Genomic DNA, 20082 nt, shown 5'->3' with positions numbered 1-20082 from the left:
GGGTGGAATTGAGGGGTGGAGGAGGCAAGAGGGTGCTAATGGTGTATTACAGACCACCAAATGGGCCAAGGGAATTAGAGGAACAAATTTATAGGGAGATAACGTATATGTGTAAAAATCATAGGGTAGTGATCATGGGAGATTTTAACTTCCCACACATTGATTGGGATACCCATACGGTTAGAGGGCTGGATGGGCTGGAGTTCGTTAAATGTGTTCAGGATTGTTTTCTAAATCAGTTAGTAGAAGAACTAACTGGTGTAATACTGGATCTCCTGTTAGGGAACGAGCTAGATCAGGTAGCGGACATTAATGTTGGAGAACCAATTGGGTCTAGTGACCATAATTCTGTTAGTTTTGGGGTAGTTTTAAGGAAGAACAAGGAGAGGCCTAAAGTTGAGATTCTGAATTGGAAAAGAGCAAATTTCGTAGGAATAAGAAGGGATTTGGGGAGTATTGAGTGGGACAGGATATTTTCAGGTAAGGATGTTAATGAAAAATGGAGGATATTCAAAAAAGAAATTTTGAGGGTACAAAGTAGTTATGTCCCAGTCTGGATCAAAGGAAAGGCTGGAAGTCATAGGGAGGCTTGGTTTTCGAGGAATATTGGAAATTTGGTTAGGAGAAAAAGGGAGGTGTACAAGAGGTATAAAGAGCAGGGAGCTGAGAAGTTGAAGGAGGACTACAAGGAGTGTAGAAGGAATCTTAAGAAAGAAATTAGAAAGGCCAAAAAAAGGCATGAAGAGGCTTTGGCTGACAGAGTAGAAATAAATCCAAAGGGTTTCTATAAGTACATTAAAAGTAAAAGATTGGTGAGAGATAAAATTGGACCCCTTGTAGATAGCAAGGGTAGGCTGAGTGAGAAGTCTGAGGAAATGGGGGAAATTTTGAATGATTTCTTTGCCTCGGTATTGACTAGGGAAAAAAATGTTGAACCAGTTGAAGTAAAGAAAAATAGTGGGGAGGTCATGAAGCATATAAGGATAACCGAGGAGGTAGTGATGGCTGTGTTAAAAAAGATAAAGGTGGATAAATCTCCCGGACCGGACAAAATATTCCCTAGGACACTCAGGGAGGCTAGTGGACAGTTAGTGGGGCCATTAACAGAGATATTTAGGATGTCACTGGCCACGGGGGTGGTACCAAAGGATTGGAGGGTGGCGCATGTAGTTCCTCTGTTTAAGAAAGGGTCCAAATGCAAACCTGGGAATTATAGGCCTGTAAGTCTGACGTCTGTGGTGGGCAAGTTGATGGAAAGTGTTCTGAGGGATGCTATTTACAAATTTTTGGAGGTACAAGGATTGATAGGGAGTAATCAGCATGGTTTAGTCAGGGGTAGATCATGCTTGACAAACCTGATTGACTTCTTCGAGGGGGTTAGAAAAAAGGTTGATGAAGGGAAAGCTGTGGATGTTGTCTATTTGGACTTTAGTAAAGCTTTTGACAAAGTTCCCCACAGGAGGTTAGGAAAAAAGGTGGAAGCATTAGGTATAAATAAGGAGGTAGTGAAATGGATTCAGCAGTGGTTGGATGGAAGGTGTCAGAGAGTAGTGGTAGAAAATTGTTTGTCCATTTGGAGGTCGGTGACTAGTGGAGTTCCTCAGGGTTCGGTCCTGGGTCCACTATTATTTGTTGTAAATATTAACGATCTGGATGTAGGGGTAGAAAATTGGATAAGCAAGTTTGCGGATGACACAAAGATTGGTGGTGTTGTGGACAGTGAGGTAGATTACCGTAGATTAAAAGGTGATTTAGGAAGGCTGGAGGTGTGGGCTGAGAAATGGCTGATGGAATTTAATACAGATAAATGTGACGTGCTGCATTTTGGAAAGGCAAATTTAAATAGGTCATATACATTGAATGGTAGACAATTGAGGAGTGCAGAGCAACAAAGGGATTTAGAAGTTATGGTAAATAGTACCCTCAAGGCTGATACTCAGGTAGATGATGTGGTGAAGAAGGCATTTGGAATGTTGGCCTTCATAAATCGGAGTATTGAATTCAAGAGTAGGGAGGTTATGATGAAATTGTACAAGGCATTGGTGAGGCCAAATTTGGAGTACTGTGTACAGTTTTGGTCACCAAATTATAGGAAAGATATAAACAAAATAGAGAGAGTGCAGAGAAGATTCACGAGAATGTTGACAGGATTTCAGGGTCTGAGTTACAGGGAAAGGTTGTGCAGACTGGGGCTTTTTTCTCTGGAGCGTAGAAGATTGAGAGGGGACTTGATAGAGGTGTTTAAGATTTTAAAAGGGACAGACAGAGTAAATGTGGATAGGCTTTTTCAATTAAGAAAGGGGGAGATTCAAACTAGAGGACATGGTTTAAGATTGAAGGGGGAAAATTATAAGGGGAACGTGAGGGGAAATTTCTTTACGCAGAGGGTGGTGGGGATGTGGAATGAGCTTCCGGCAGATGTGGTCGAGGCGGGATCATTGGTTACATTTAAGGAAAGACTGGATCGTTACATGGATAGGAGGGGACTAGAGGGGTATGGACCGGATGCTGGTCAGTGGGACTAGGAGGGTGTGGATTTGTTACGGCATGGACTAGTAGGGCCGAACTGGCCTGTTCTGTGCTGTAAGTGGTTATATGGTTATATGGTTACTTCACCGGACTCCACTTTCCTGTAACTTACTGATAAGTCTCTTGTGTGACACCTTATCAAACGCCTTCTGGAAATCCAAATATACAACATCAACCTGTTCCCCTCTATCCACTGCACCCATTATATCCTCAAAGAATCCTAACAAGTTTGTCAAACAAGATCTTCCCTTTCTAAAACCATGCTGCGTCTGCCTGATTGAACCCTTACGTTCCAAAAGTTTCACTATTTCATCTTTAATGACGGCTTCTAATTTCCAGTCTTCTGCCTACATCTTAAAAAGTGGCGTGTCATTTGCTCTTCCTCTTTAATCGGTGCAGGTTCTGTTTGTTTGCTTCCTTCCCTGGACTCTGACAGTATACTGAGTAAATACAGATGCAAAAAAAACCATTTAATATTTCCCCCATCTCTCCTGGTTCCATACAAAGCTGACCACTGATCTTCACAATGACCAATTTTGCCCCTCCTGACCTTTTGCTCTTAATATACCCGTTGAAGCCTTCATAATTTTCCTTCACTTTTTTTTTCACTGGCCTGATTTCCTTGAATTTTTTTTCCTGCTTCTTTAAAAAAACTTCAAGTACCTAATTTGCTCCTTGTTGTCTGTACCTACTATGTACGTCTTTTCTTAACCAGATCCCAAGTGGTACCCTGAGATATCTCTGTTCTTCAGTACTTGGATACCACCATTCACTCTATTTGCTATAGACCAGTAAGACTTTCCAAGTCCATCACTCTGCATTTTGCAGGATCAAATTCTGCCAGCCATTCTGCTGTACCTCCTTTAACTGGTCACTCATCTGGACCTTGTAACTATCCTCTCCATTTTGAACAACACAACCAATTTTGGTCATCTGCAAGTTGCTAACCATACCTTCAACATTAATTTTCAAATAATTAACTTGTGTATCAAAGAGCGAGGGTCCCAACATTTATGCTTGTGCAACACTAGTCGCATTCTTATATTTTCTGAAAAATATAACCCTTCATCATTGGTATATCTTATTACCAAACCAATTTTGGATCACATTTGCCAATGTCCTCGGATCCACAGGCCTTTTTGAACCAGCCTTACTGAAGTCCATGTTGAGTGCAATGATCGTACTCCCTCAAGCATAGATATTACATTCTCAATATTCAAGCTAATTGATAACACAGGATCTCACACGAATAAAACCATGTTTGACTGTCTTTGATTTTTTTTTTGTTTCCAAGTCCAAATCTCTGCCTTGTCTCAAAAATTTTCAAGTCATTTTCACTCACTGATTTCTCATTACCTGGATATCATTTTGGAATGAATCACTTTATTGATCTGCCTGCAAGTTGAGGTAGCATGATTGGCATTGTGGTCAGCGCAATGCCTTTAGAGCGCTAGCGATCAGGACTGGGGTTAAAATCCCACACTGTCTGTAAGGACAGTTTGTACGTTCTTTTTGTGTCTGCGTGGGTTTTCCTCAGGGGCTCTGGTTTCCTCCCACCATTCAAAAATGTACTGGGGATGAGGGTCAATTGGTTGTAATTGGGTGGCACGGATTCGTGGGCTGAAATGGCCTGTTGCCTTGCTGTATGTCTACATTTTTTTCAAATTAAATTTAATAATTCCTGCTCCCAGTGCCCTCTTGAAAAGCCCTTGAATGTCTTTTAAAATGGCTCAGCAAGCTACAAGGGCTTTTTGGCCAGTGTAATAAATGCTTAATTTGTTTGTGACATCCATATTCCAAAAATAGTATTAAAAAGTCAGTTTGCTCAGGGACCCATTTTTGTAGGTGGATCTTTTTGTATTTAATTTTTCCCTCCTGGAATTTGTGACCAAATCTTTTCCATGATTTGCATCAGCATCTTGCAGCAGTGGAAGAGAGGAAGATCAAATCTCTTGTTGCTCTTCTGGTGGAAACCCAAATGAAGAAACTGGAGATAAAGCTTCGCCATTTTGAGGAACTGGAAACCATTATGGATCGAGAGAGAGAAGCGGTAAGATTTTTTTTGGTGGGGAGGGAACATCCTTATGGTGGAGGTAGTGAAGAAGTTTAATCAATTTGATAAACAGCAAGTGTATTTTGAAATGTATTGCAGTTATAGAGTTAAGGAGGTGATGGGATAGCAAGGCTCTTCATGTCAAAAGTAACTTGGTTCTTCATCAAATCATAGTAATTAGTGGATTGAGTATGATTTATTTGTAACGGCAGGCTACGAACCAGCAGTTGAAGGAGATGTTGTTTGTGCCTTGGATTTTGGACCTTCCTTAGAACTTGCTTCTTGGATATGTGGTTTCTTTTGACCCATATCCCCAATATCCCTCATATCCTATCCATCAGCCTGACCAAATATCTTTTAAAGATTGTAATTGTACTTGTCTCTTCCACTTCCTCTGGCACCTTGTTCAAAGTACCCACTATCCTCTGTGGAGAAAATCAGTGTATCTTTTGTCCCTCCTATGCTCTCTTGTTTTAGACTCGTCTACCCTATGAAAATGACTAATGTTCCATTTTGTTTTTCATTTTATACTTCTATGAGGTCACCCCTCAGTCTTTGATCCTCCAGGAAACAAATTCCAGTCTATCAAATTTCATCCAATTCAAGCCCTTCAGTCCAGAAAACATTTTTGAGTCCTTTCTTCTCTGTTTAGCTTTAATTACATCCTTCAGATAATCTTCTTCTTCTTTGGCTTGGCTTCGCGGACGAAGATTTATGGAGCGGGTAATTGTCCACGTCAGCTGCAGGCTCGTTTGTGGCTGACAAGTCCGATGCGGGACAGGCAGACACGGTTGCAGGGGAAAATTGGTTGGTTGGGGTTGGGTGTTGGGTTTTTCCTCCTTTGCCTTTTGTCAGTGAGGTGGGCTCTGCGGTCTTCTTCAAAGGAGGTTGCTGCCCGCCCAACTGTGAGGCGCCAAGATGCACGGTTTGAGGCGATATCAGCCCACTGGCGGTGGTCAAAGTGGCAGGCACCAAGAGCTTTCTTTAGGCAGTCCTTGTACCTTTTCTTTGGTGCACCTCTGTCACGGTGGCCAGTGGAGAGCTCGCCATATAACACAATCTTGGGAAGGCGATGGTCCTCCATTCTGGAGACGTGACCCACCCAGCGCAGCTGGATCTTCAGCAACGTGGACTCGATGCTGTCGACCTCTGCCATCTCGAGTACTTCGACGTTAGGGATGAAAGCGCTCCAATGAATGTTGAGGATGGAGCGGAGACAACGCTGGTGGAAGCGTTCTAGGATCCGTAGGTGATGTCGGTAGAGGACCCATGATTCGGAGCCGAACAGGAGTGTGGGTATGACAACGTCTCTGTATGCGCTTATCTTTGTGAGGTTTTTCAGTTGGTTGTTTTTCCAGACTCTTTTGTGTAGTCTTCCAAAAGTGCTATTTGCCTTGGCGAGTCTGTTGTCTATCTCGTTGTCGATCCTTGCATCTGATGAAATGGTGCAGCCGAGATAGGTAAACTGGTTGACCGTTTTGAGTTTTGTGTCCCCGATGGAGATGTGGGGGGGCTAGTAGTCATGGTGGGGAGCTGGCTGATGGAGGACCTCCGTTTTCTTCAGGCTGACTTCCAGGCCAAACATTTTGGCAGTTTCCGCAAAACAGAACGTCAAGCGCTGAAGAGCTGGCTCTGAATGGGCAACTAAAGCGGCATCATCTGCAAAGAGTAGTTCACGGACAAGTTTCTCTTGTGTCTTGGTGTGAGCTTGCAGGCGCCTCAGATTGAAGAGACTGCCATCCGTGCGGTACCGGATGGAAACAGCATCTTCATTGTTGAGGTCTTTCATGGCTTGGTTCAGCATCATGCTGAAGAAGATTGAAAAGAGGGTTGGTGCGAGAACACAGCCTTGCTTCACGCCATTGTTAATGGAGAAGGGTTCAGAGAGCTCATTGCTGTATCTGACCCGACCTTGTTGGTTTTCGTGCAGTTGGATAACCATGTTGAGGAACTTTGGAGGGCATCCGATGCGCTCTAGTATTTGCAAAAGCCCTTTCCTGCTCACGGTGTCGAAGGCTTTGGTGAGGTCAACAAAGGTGATGTAGAGTCCTTTGTTTTGTTCTCTGCACTTTTCTTGGAGCTCTCTGAGGGCAAAGAGAACTACACAGCATTAATGTAACATGAGCTCAAAACTCTTGTACTTGACCCAAATGCCTAATACCTTCATCCACCTGTCTATTTGTGCTGCTACTTTCAGAGCTGAGCACTTGTCCTCTTGGTCATAGTTTAGCAGTGCTACATTTTCATTCACCATTTAACTTTTCTATTGAGTTAAATTCCACCTACCATTCCTTGGTCCAATTTCCTAGTTAATGAAGATCCTGCTGTCATATTGCACTGTCCACTGACCACCATTCTTTTTGTCATCTATAAACTTGCTAACCATGCTACTTACATTTTTATTCAAATTATTAACATATATGTGACATGCAATAGAGTAGGGGACTGAGCAGTGAAACCTGTGACTGACCGCCAATCTGAAAAAACAACTCTCCAAATTCTGCTTAAACTCATCCCATTAGTCTCTTTCCTTATCTCCCTCTCTCTTTTCCACTAGCTCTCCACCCACTTCCCTCTTCTACCCTCTCACCTGAACCCACCTATGACCTCTTGTCTGTTTTCCTGTGCTTCTGTCCCTCACTCCTTTCCTTTTCTATGCCACCACCCACCCCCCCAACCATCTTTTAGGCACCCACCTGTTTTTTTGCTCTTGTGTTGAAGGACTCGGGCCTGAAACATTGGTTCCCCTTTACTTCCAGATGCTGCATAGCTTGCTGAGTTTCTCCAGCCCTTTTGTAAATTCCGCTATCATTTCGCTGTCTGCAGAGTTTCTTTTTTAACTCCCATGCTACCATCTGCCTTGTACCGCCAAGCTTATCTTTATATCCAGTTTGATTGTTCAACCTTGATCTCATATTCCAACCTTCCAGGTCAGCTTCCTATGTGGAATCTTGTTAAAAGCAATGCTGAAGGCCATTCTTGAAGTCCACATGGACCCCGCCCAGGTTCTGTCAAACACATCATCAGCAAACAGGTTGATTTTTGTTTTCCACCTTGCCTGTATATATCCTCCCTGCCGGGTCAGCAACCAGCCCCCCAGACCGTCACTGGAACATTCTTTCTCATTAGGATTGCCACTCCCCTGACTCTGGAATTGAAAGAGGACGCTTCCACCTGACCTGCTCATCCCTTTGTTAATTTGGAAGGTTCCTGGTTCGTAAGATGGGTTTCCTGAAGGAACACTACGTTTGCCTGCAGCTTCTTAAGGTGTGCCAAGACTCTTTTTCTCTTAACCATTCCATTTAGCGTTAACTTTACATTAAAACATGAATTTAATTGTTTTACCCATCACCCCAGTACCTCTCCATCTTCCTTTACCCCTCTCTTGTCCTCCAATACTTACCTTCCGTCTCTTGTCTTGTGTTGACTCCTGGCACAGATGTTCGTGTGCAAAATGAAACCTAAACAAATTGACAAAACCAAAACTTCAAAAGAATACATTAAAAAAAAACTCCACATGGTCCCTTCTCCTTCCCCTCTTTTCCCCACTCTACTCCTGTCCTTTCTGGTGCCCCTATCCCCTACACAGGTGCGAATTCCCCCTCTAATCTGGAGCATGTCCATGGCACCCATCAAAACTTCCTACCTCCTCTGCCACCTCAAAACTCCCCCCATACCTTTCCTTTTTAAACAACTTTTGTGATAAGCCAGTGTAACCATTTCACCCCTCTGTGTTTTTTAAATTTTAAAATATAATTATGTACAGCCAAATCCTTGTTATCCTTGGCCCACTATCTCTTTATCTTCTTTGGGAATCCTCCTGGACTACGATTAGGTTCTTGGCAAACCTCACTGCCTCTTTAATTTAACTTTTCCCCTCTCTTTCTCCAACCCCCCCCCCCACACCAAGTAGGAACATTTTTAGGGTCACTGGATATAATAATACACACCAAATACCTTTTTTAAAAAAAATTAAAAAAATTATTTTTTTTGCTGTGTCGAATTCCTTCTTTTAACAATCCTTCTCCCTTTCCACTTTCTAAAGGGCCACCTCTTTGTTTCGTGCCCACCACCGCCACATGCAGGATTCGTTCTCTCTGTTGTTATCTCCGAAATCTAATGAGGACCAGATGGGGTCTTTGTCCCGGTCTTGGTTTTAGGGAAGGGGGACCAATGAACTCCTTCCACCTTGAGTTCCTCTCCTCCACTTCACATTTCCAATACTTCAGGGATCCACTTTTTCACAAAAAACAATGGGGGTCTTTCCTCTCCTTTCCCTTTTTAAGTCCTACAATTTTTATATTATTTCTCCTATTAAGGTTTTCTGACATATCCAGTTTATCTCATCTTTTGCCTGTCCTTTATTCCTATGTCTCTATCCCTCTCTCACCTTTCTACACGGTCCTCCCTTCCAGTTACCTCTCCCTTGATCCTCCTGAATTCCCCTATTTCTGCTGTTAAGGGTTTTAAAACATTCTTCAGTCTTTTTTCAGAGGCCTCAACCACTGCCTCCATTGCCTTCTTCTCTCCTCCCCGTTCTTTACTTCACTCCTGTCTGTGATGATGGGTGTCCTAGTTAACTTCTCTCCCCTTCTCCCTTTGTGTCGCTCCTGACGCTACCTCCTGATATACTGCTGCCGTTGTCATTGCTGACTTCATCGCTGCCACCTCGGTGCGGGTAAGGCCGTTCTGGTGCAACCTGGACCTCAACCCTCACCTCAGGATGTGCGATAGGGGTCAGCCGCCTTTCAACCATCTATTCTCATTCTCTTTACCCAATAACTGCAATATTTTCATTTTGGAGTGTCTATCCTGCTCTTTCTAAATCCCTGCTTGATACAATTTACCATATTGGCAATGAGTTGAGTGACGGCTGAGTGTTTTTCATTTTTACTTGCACTCCATTTCAGTTTTGCCCTGAATTTTAAATCTCTGCCCAGTTCTTTTTTTTTTAAACCACATTTTTTAAAAAGAAGTCACAATCTTTTACACTATTATCAAGTATAATTTTAACCTATTGCAAAAAATAATGACCACAGCTACTTGAGTAATACTAAAATTTTTGATATACAAGGTCACAGCTCCTTTTAGCCCAACACCTGTGCTTCCCAAATACACCAATTAACCAACAAATCCTGTACATTTTTGGAGGGTGGGAGGAAGCAAGAGCATGCAACGGAAACCTATGTCGTCACGGGGAGAACATTCAAACTCCTTCCCGATAGCACCAGATTCAAACCTGGGTCGCTGGTGCTGCAATAGTGTTGTGCCAACTGCTGCACCAGCTGAAATCCATCATTCCTCTTCTGCAACCCTGTTCCAAGTTCCAAAATAACTAAGATCTTTTTGATAGATAATAATAGAACATTACAGCACAGTATTTCCCGCCCCACAATGCTGTGCTGACCTATATGAAGCTATTCCACAATAATCTCATCCTTCCGTATTTCAAACCCACAACCTTCTACTTTTCTTGCATCCATGTGCTATCGAAGAGTCTTTTGAATATCCCTATTGTACCACCATCCCCAGCCTCCCATTCCAGGCATGAATCAGTCTGCATTTTTTTTAAAAAAAAGCTTGCCTTTGATGTCTCTCCTAAACTTTTCTCCCCTTACCTGAAACAGATGTTTTCTGGTATTTGCTTTTGTCGTTCCAGGCCAAAGGTGTGGCTGTCCACCCTTTCTATGCCTCTTGTTATCTTATATAACTCTGATAAGACATCTCTCATCCTCTGTCGCTCCAACTGTTTCCTTTGTAACCTCTCATTTTCCTGCATTTTTGTCCATTTCCATTGGAACATACAGTTGGCTTCATTCATTCATTTTACACTTTATTAAATCTCATCTTCTATTTGAAGGTGAAGAGTGTATAGCTGGGAAAGGTTAGTTTTTCACTATTTCGGCTTTGTCAAGGTAGCTGGAGTTATAGAGTCAGTGGAGAACAGGAGTTATGTATGATGGACTGAACCTTGTTCATGACCTTTTAGTCTCTTGTGGTCTTGTACGGCAGCAGTTCTGTACCACACAGTTCTGCACCCTATCAGGATACTTTCAAAGGTGTACCTGTTGAAGTTGGTGATGGTAAATGTCAAATTTTCTAATTTTTCTGAGGAAATAAAAGCTTTGTTGTACTTTGTACTTTCTTGGCCTTTGCATTCATGTTGGTGACAAGTCCTTGGAGATATTTATCCCATGTATGGAGCCCATAATGAAGATTATTTTAAAATTTTCTCTCACTCTCCACCTCTTTTGTTACTTTGCAAGTATTCTTCAAAATATTGGATTGACAAAATTGGTCCCCTAGAGGATCAGAGTGGTCAACTGCGTGTGGAGCCTCACAAATTGGGGGAGATCTTAAATAGTTTTTTGCATCAGTGTTTACTCAGGAAACTGGCATAGTGCGTATGGAAGGAAGAGAAGCAAATAGAAGTGTTATAAAACTTATGGAGATTAAGGAGGAGGAAGTGATTGCTGCCTTGTAGTGAATAAAGGTAGACAAATCACCTGGGCCGGATATGATATTCCCTTGGACCTTGAGGGAGACAAGTGTTGAAATTGCAGGGGCCCTGACAGATCTATTCAAAATGTCCTTAGCCACAGGAGAGATGCTGGAGAATTGGAGAGTAGCTCATGTTGACCGACTGTTTAAGAAAGGCTCCAAAAGTAAACCAGATAACTATGGGCCAGTGAGCTTGACACCAGTGGTAGGTAAATTATTAGAAGGAGTTCTGAGAGGATATATTGGTATCTGGACAGCCATGGGCAGTCAACATTGCTTTATTCATGGTAAATCAAGTATTTTTGAGGAAGTTACCAAGAAGATGGATGAAGGAAAGGCTGTGGATGTTGTCTACATGGACTTTAGTAAGGCCTTTGACAAGGTCCCACATGGGAGATTAGTTCAGAAGGTTACGACATTAGATATCTATAGAGTGGTTGCAAACTGGATTCGAATTTGGCTGAGTGGTAGTGGATGGTTGCTTTTCAAACTGGAGGCCTGTGATGAGTGTTGGGACCATTGTTGTTTGTTGTCTCTATCGATGATCTGGATGTTAACGTGGTAAATTAGATCAGCAAGTTTGCTGATGACACAAAGGTAGGTGTAGTGGACAGTGAGGAATATTTTCAAAACTTGCAGAGGGATCTGGACCAACTGGGAGAATGGGACAGTAAATGGATGATGGAGCTTATTGCAAACAAGTGTGAGGTACTGCATTTTTGAAGAGCAAATCAGATAAGGACATTCGCTATAAATGGTATGGCACAGGAATGCGGAGGAGCAAAGAGACTAGGGATGCAGGTACATTGTTCTCTGAAGGTGATGTCGCCGGTGGAGAGGGTTGTAAAGAAAGCTTTTGGCATCTTGGCCTTTACAAATCAAAGCATTGAGTATAGGAGTTAGGATGTTATGTTGAAGTTACTTAAGACATTGGTGAGGCCAAATTTGGAATATTATGTGCTGTTCTGGTTGCCCAGCTATAGGAAGGATGTCAATAAGATTGAAAGAATGTAGAGAAGATTTGCTAAGATGTTGCTGGGTCGTCAGGAGTTGCGTTGCAGGGAAAGATTAAACAGGTTAGGACTTTATTCCTTGGAACGAAGAAGAATAAGGGGAGATTTGACAGAGGTTTACAAAATTATGGGGTTTATCAGAATAAATGCAAATAGGCTCTTTCCAGTTAGATTAGGAGAGATAATACGAGAGGACGTGGCTTTAGGGTGAAAGGGGAAAGGTTTAAGGGGAACTTCTTCACTCATAGAGTGATGGGAGTGAAGATGAACTGCCATCGGGTGTGGTGGGTGCGGACTCTATCTTGAGTTTTAAGAATAAATTGGATAGATACATGGATAGGAGAGGTCTGGAGTGTTATGGAATGGGAGCATGTTATTGGCATTAGCTGAATAATGGTACAGACTAGAAGGGCTGAATGGCCTGTTTGATGTAGCCTTCTATGGTTCTAATTGATTTTTGCCTTTAGATTTGGTTTTCCTTCATTTCTCTGAAGTATTTTTAAATGATTTGTTGATGTGAATTACGTCACCTTTACTTTCCCCGTCTACTTATGTGAGCACTTTGAAGGAGCAATGGACCTGGACTTCTGAATCCCTCATCGTTTCAATGCTTTTAAGAATCCTACTGTTAAGTATATACACTCCAATTACCTTTTGACATCCCAATGTGCAACACCTCACACTTATCTCGATCGAACTCCACCTGCCATTTCTCTTCCCATTTCTGTAACTGATCCATATCCTGTTGTCTTCCTTGATGGCCCTCTAAACTGTCTGCCATTCCACCAAATTTTGTTATCTTCAAACGTACTAACCTGCACACCTATTTTTTCATTCAAGTCTTTTGTGTATATTGTAAACAAAGGGGTCCCAACACTGATCCCTGTGAAACACCACTGATCACTGACCTCCATCCAGTCTTCTATGAGCAAGCTCATTCTAAATCCAAACTATCAATTCACTGTAAATCCCATGCATCGTTAACTTCCAGGTCAGTATGCCATGAGGAACCTTATCAAATACCTGTTTCCATTCCTCTGTCGCTGATCCCTGTTACAGAAAACAAAGAAAATGACGTGAATTCTTGTCTCTGTCTCATCATGCATTGGAATATATAAAATAATTATGAAAATATTTCACAAGTTTGCTAATGAAATAGAAATAAAATGGAATTGTTGGCAACTCTGATGCCTTGAAGTGGACTGAAACGCTTGAGCATGATGACATTAAGAAAGAGGGTGTGTTGGAACTTCTGGAATCCATGAGATTAGATAAATCACCAGGACAAGATAAGATTTACCCAAGGTTGCTGTAGGAGACGAGGGAGGGATTTCTGAGCCATTGGCCATGATCTTCACATCGTCACTTTGGACAGAAGTACCCGAGGATTGGAGGGTGGCAAATTTTCCCCTGTTAAAGAAGGGTGCAGAGATTACCCAGGAAATTGCTGACCAGTTAGTCTTACTTTAGTGATGTGCAAGCTGTTGGAGAAGAGCTTGAGAGATTTACAAAGATTTAGAGAGACTATCTAATTTGGGATAGTCAGCATGGCTTCATCAGAGGAAATTCAGAAAGTCAGGAAGCACGGAATAAAGGAGATCTTGCTTTGTGGATAGAGAATGGGCTTCCCCACAGAAAAGGGTGATTGTTAATGGTTCGTTTTCTGCATGAAGGTGTGTGACCAGTGGTGTTCCACAGAGGTCTGTTCTGGGACCGTTCCTCTTAGTGATTTTCTTATAAACAACCTAGATGAGGAAATGGAAGGGTGGGTTAGTAAGTTTGTCGATGACACATGTTAGTAGTGTTGTGGATAGTCAAGGGAGTTTCCCGTAACACAGGGACACTGATAGGACACAGAGCTGGAGTGAGAAGTGGTAGATAGAGTTTAACACAGAAAATGGTGAGGAGGTTCATTTTGGTAGGTCCGATTTGAAAGCAGATGGCAGTATTAATGGGAGAACTCTGAGCAGTGTGGAACTGAGTGATCTTGGGGTCCACAGGACACTCAAAGCTGCTGAATAGGTTGATAGTGTTAAGAATGTGTATGTTGCATTGGCATTCATTAACTGTGGAACTCAATTCAAGTGACATGAAGTAATATTGCAGCTGTAAAAGACTTCAGTTAAACTCCATTTGGAATATTGCATTCCATTTTAGTCCCCTCACTGCAGGAAGGATGATATAGAGAGGGTGCTGAGGAGACATATAAGAATGCTGCCAGGATTGGAGAGCATGCCGTATGACGATAGATTGAGTGAACTTGGTCTTTTCTCCTTGGAACAACAAAGGATGTTGGGTGATCTGATAGAGGTGTACAAGATGATGAAAGGCATTGATCATGTGGATGGCCAGATGCTTTTTTTCCCAGGGCTGAAATGGATAACAAAGGGAGCATAGTTTTAAGGCACTTAGAAGTTAGTATAGGTAGGTTTTTCATGCAGATTAGTGGGTGATTGGAAAGTTCTGCTGGCAATGGAGGTGGAGGCAGGTATAATAGGATCCTTTAGATAGGTATATGGAATCAGAAAAATGGACAGTTCTGCAGAGGAGAAATTCAAGGCAGTGGTTAGAGGTCGGCAGGACACCATGGGCTGAAGGGCATGCACTGTACTGTAGATTTCTGTATTATTCTCTTAGAGTTGAGGAATGCTTAGAGGGAAGACAAACTCCTCAACAAATAAACTCTGCAGTATCCAGATAACAACAGCACCAATTGTTTTACTGAATTTCACAGCCCATTGTTCAGAATATCAATTCCTGGTATCTTTGTTGGTTGATAAAGAAAGGAACCTGTTTGGCATATCTGGTGTTGCACAAAGGCCACTAATCATTGGGCTTCTTAGTTTTAGTGTCCATTCATGATCAGGATGAGGTTTAGCCATTCCATAATTAAATAAAAAGCTTAAACAATAAGATTTGCAACAAATCACGCCACTTGGGAAAACACGGCCATCCCAACGTGGTTCGTCGCAATTTTGTTTCCATCTTTATCAATCCACAAAGGAAAAACTAACGGAAATTGTTGATCTTGAGAAGAACATTTGCTTACATACTCAATGCATAATTTTCTGCTCTTTGTTTTAGCTGGAACAGCAGCGACAACAACTGCTCACAGAGCGGCAGGCTTTCCACATGGAGCAGCTGAAATATGCTGAGATGAGAGCCCGACAGCAGCTGGAACATCAGCAGCATTCACAGAATGCTCCCTCTGGCCCTGCTCTGCAACAGCTCGGTTCTATGGGCGTGATGCAACAAGCTCCAGTGCCACCACCACCTTATCCAATGATGCACCATCAGATGCAACAACAGCTAGGTTAGTGTTTTATTTACTTTTTTGCAACAAATGCTTGTGCTTAGCTAAAAACATCTGATGGAATTCTGTTTTCATTTAATAGCTACCATTTATATGTCTAAACAAAAGTCATTGTAGGTCCCATTGACACTTTAACGTGAAGTCAATTGAATTTATTTTGAATCAGTTTCAGTAGCGAGTTGATTTAGTTTAGTATTATATATGCAGTGATACAGTGAAAAGCTGAGTTTTGTGTACTGTCCAGCCAGCTTGTTTTTAAAATAATAGTAACACTCTCGTATCATTTAGAATTTTTAAAAAGTCACAGAAAACCACGAGGTAAAAAGAATTATTCTCTTTTAACAGGGTTTCTAGGGTTGTGACATGCAAGCAAATCCAAATCATTGTCTTGGGTCTCAGCCATTCACATTTTACACAAATGATTTGGTTGAGGGGGGAGCGTGTGGAGGAGAATGCAATGTTGCCAATTTTGTTAATTATACAAAACGAAGTGGAATTGTGAATAGGGAGGAGGATGTCTTTCTTCTTTGGCTTGGCTTTGCGGACGAAGATTTATGGAGGGGTAAATGTCCACGTCAGCTGCAGACTCGTTTGTGGCTGACAAGTCCGATGCGGGACAGGCAGACACGGTTGCAGGGGAAAATTGGTTGGTTGGGGTTGGGTGTTGGGTTTTTCCTCCTTTGTCTTTTGTCAGTGAGGTGGGCTCTGCGGTCTTCTTCAAAGGAGGTTGCTGCCGGAGGAGTCACGTGATGGAGTAGTGGCCGGACGGTGAACTCCAGCCCTCTCCAGAAAAGTCGGGAAAAACAAGAGAAAATACAAAGGCACAGAAATACAAGTTAAAGAAAAGTGAGTATAAAGGTGGAAAGAAGATGGAGACAAAAGGAGAAAAATCAAAATCAACGGAAAGAAGAGAGGAAGAGAAGACAACGGAGGAAAAAGGTGAAGGCCTTACCTGTCCGAAGAGGCCCGCTGTGGAGAGAGGGCCCCACTACCTCAGGTCGGTAGAAAAAGAACTACAACAATGGCTCACAGAGCCGAGTAAAAGTGCGCAACCGCGCATGGAAAAAAACACACCGACGGGAGGGGGGACCAGCTGGGGAGTCGATCTCCACAGCCGGCAACGACAGCTGCAGAACACCTGCAGCAAGAAGAGACCACAGAAGACAATGGAAACAAGAAAGAAGAGGAGGAAAGGGCAGCAAAGAAACAACAGATGGCCAACCCAGAGGAAGAACAAGAGGAAGAATACAGTGAAATAGATAAAGGGAAAGGCAAGGTAAAGGATATACTTGCTCTTGTTAGAGGATACATGGAGTCATTTAAAGAATGGCAAACACAGGAATTCAATGATTTAAGAAGAAGAATAAACAACACAGAAGAGAAAATAAATAAAATGGATATGACCTTAACAGAAATGGGGAAAAAAATGGACAAGATGGAAGAACGGGCAATAGCAGCAGAAATGGAGGTAGAAGACTTAAAAAAGAAATTGGAGGAATCTAATAAAAAAACTAAAGAGACACAAGAATTACTAGCCCAAAAAATAGATATAATGGAAAATTATAACAGAAGAAATAACATAAAGATAGTAGGCCTTAAGGAAGACGAAGAAGGCAAGAATATGAGGGAGTTTATAAAAGAATGGATCCCTAAGGCCCTAGGATGTCCAGAACTACAGCAAGAAATGGAAATAGAAAGGGCACATAGAGCATTGGCCCCTAAACCACAACCACAACAAAAACCAAGATCTATTGTAGTAAAATTCCTAAGATATACTACAAGAGAAAAGGTACTGGAGAAGACAATGGAAAAAGTAAGAGAGGGCAACAAACCACTGGAGTATAAAGGGCAAAAAATCTTCATTTATCCAGATATAAGCTTTGAACTCCTAAAGAAGAGAAAAGAGTTCAATACAGCAAAAGCGATTTTATGGAAGAAAGGATATAAATTTACACTGAAGCATCCTGCGGTATTGAAAATATTTATTCCAGGACAACAAAACAGACTATTCTCGGATCCAGAAGAAGCACGAACATTTGCAGAACAATTACAAAAATAGACTGAGGGATGAAGACGGGTAATGAGAGCACAATGATCACGATTGATATGTATGTGGGTAAAGACAAAAATAGACTGAGGGATGAAGATGGGTAAGGAGGGTAAAAATGACCACGATTGATATGTATGCGGGTAAAGAGGTATAAGAGTGAATAGAGACAATGGGCATATGTGAAAGTATCTGTAATTAGAGGAAAACATAGAGAGTATAGACAAGAATTAATAAGGGAAGGTAATGGAATAGAGAGAATAAGGAGGGAATTAAAAGAGTGACCTTTGTGACATATAAAAAGCGAAATCTTTTCTGGGGGGGGCTGGGTGGGGGAAAAGAGCGGTCACTGCAAAATCAGTTGACGCTTGCGAGTGGATTCGCAAATCCAAATGGAGAGGGGAGATGTGGTTGTCCGACAAGGGATAAAGGGCAACTCAGGAGGGGAAGGGGAGATTGGGGATAAAGAAGATAGAAATAGGAGAATAAGGAAAATGTTGGATGTTGTAGGAATGTTGTCTGGTAAAGAGTTGAAAATAAGAAAACAGAAATGGAAAAGGAGGAAAGGTAATGATGGAAAAACGGAAAGAGAAGATAAACAAAATATGAAATGGCTACGCTGAACTATATGACTCTAAATATTAATGGAATACATAACCAAATTAAAAGGAAGAAACTACTAAATTTACTGAAAAAGGAAAAAATAGATATAGCATTTGTCCAAGAAACACACTTAACTGAATTGGAGCACAAGAAATTAAAGAGAGATTGGGTAGGACATGTAACAGCAGCATCGTATAATTCAAAAGCAAGAGGAGTGGCTATATTAATTAGCAAAAATGTGCCATTTAAAATAGAAGAGGAAATAATAGATCCAGCAGGGAGATATGTTATGATAAAATGTCAGATATATTCAGAGCTTTGGAATCTACTTAATATATATTCACCTAACGAAGAAGATCAAAAGTTTATGCAAGATATCTTTTTGAAGGTAGCTAATACGCAAGGGAACATACTAATAGGAGGGGATTTCAACCTGAATTTGGATCCAAATATGGATAAAACGGGGAAAAAAATTAACAGGAAGAACAAAGTAACCAAATTTATAATTAAATCAATGCAAGAAATGAAACTTGTGGACATATGGAGGAAACAAAACCCAAAAGAAAAGGAATACTCATACTACTCGACTAGACATAAAACATACTCAAGGATAGACCTATTCCTGTTATCAGCCCACATTCAAGGGAGAGTTAGAAAAACGGAATATAAAGCTAGACTATTATCGGACCACTCACCCCTGTTATTGGCAATAGAGCTAGAGGACATCCCTCCAAGAATGTATAGATGGAGATTAAACCCCATGCTACTTAAAAGACAGGATTTTAGAGAATTTATTGAAAAACAATTAAAAATGTACTTTGAAGTAAATACGGAATCAGTGGAAGATAAGTTTATACTATGGGACGCAATGAAAGCATTCATTAGAGGGCAAATAATAAGTTATGCAACCAAGATGAAGAAGGACTATAATCAGGAAACAGAGCAGTTGGAAAGGGAAATAATAAACATAGAAAAAAAATTAGCAATAAAGGAAGATACAACCAAAAGAAGAGAATTGGCGGATAAAAAAATAAAATATGAAACATTACAAACATATAAGGTGGAGAAGAATATAATGAAGACAAAACAGAAATATTATGAACTAGGTGAAAAAACACACAAAATCTTAGCATGGCAGCTTAAGACAGAGCAAACTAAGAAAATGGTATTGGCAACAAGGAAAAAAGACAAACAAATTACATATAATCCAAAAGAAATTAAGGAAAACTTCAGAGAATTCTATGAACAATTATACCGAACCGAAAACGAAGGGAAAGAAGGGAAAATAGATGAATTTTTGACTAAAATTGAACTACCAAAACTACAAATAGAGGAACAAAATAAATTAACAGAACCATTTGGAACAGTAGAAATACAAGAGATAATAAAAAATTTACCAAATAATAAGACACCAGGAGAGGATGGACTCCCAATAGAATTCTACAAAACATTTAAAGACCTAATAATACCGCCCCTCCTGGATGTAATCAACCAGATTGATGAGACACAAAACTTACCAGATTCATGTAAAACAGCAATAATTACAGTGATACTAAAACAAGGGAAAGATCCACTCTCACCAGCGTCATATAGACCAATATCTCTGCTAAACACAGATTATAAGATAATAGCTAAACTATTAGCGAACAGATTAGCAGAACAGGTACCGAAAATGGTAAATTTAGACCAAACTGGATTTATCAAAAAAAGACGCACAACAGACAATATTTGTAAATTTATTAACTTAATTCATGCAGTAGAAGGAAATAAAGCACCGGCAGTAGCAGTTGCTTTAGACGCAGAGAAGGCCTTCGACAGAGTAGAATGGAATTACTTGTTCAAAGTATTGCAAAAATTCAGTTTACCGGAGAAGTTTATTAATTGGATTAAAGCATTATATGAGGGACCGTTAGCGAAAGTGACAGTAAATTGACATGTATCAAAGCAATTTAACTTAAGCAGGTCAACGCGGCAGGGATGCCCACTATCACCATTATTGTTTGCGCTAGCTATAGAACCACTA

The 20082-nt window shown here is 41.2% G+C and overlaps 1 protein-coding gene across 3 annotated transcripts in view; it reads left to right on the top strand.

Annotated features, from left to right (window-relative positions):
- Positions 1–20082, top strand: part of smarcc1a (SWI/SNF related BAF chromatin remodeling complex subunit C1a) — a 157543-nt gene that overhangs the window by 117329 nt on the left and 20132 nt on the right. For all 3 annotated transcript variants that reach the window (XM_069922057.1, XM_069922056.1, XM_069922055.1), the window contains exons 25-26: positions 4445–4579; positions 15181–15409. In XM_069922057.1, coding sequence (XP_069778158.1) covers positions 4445–4579; positions 15181–15409 — 364 coding nt within the window. The remainder of the gene's footprint in view (positions 1–4444; positions 4580–15180; positions 15410–20082) is intronic.

Source organism: Narcine bancroftii, chromosome 2 (assembly GCF_036971445.1).
Source record: "Narcine bancroftii isolate sNarBan1 chromosome 2, sNarBan1.hap1, whole genome shotgun sequence".
Lineage (NCBI taxonomy): Eukaryota > Metazoa > Chordata > Chondrichthyes > Torpediniformes > Narcinidae > Narcine > Narcine bancroftii.
This window is presented reverse-complemented; position numbering and strand designations above follow the sequence as displayed.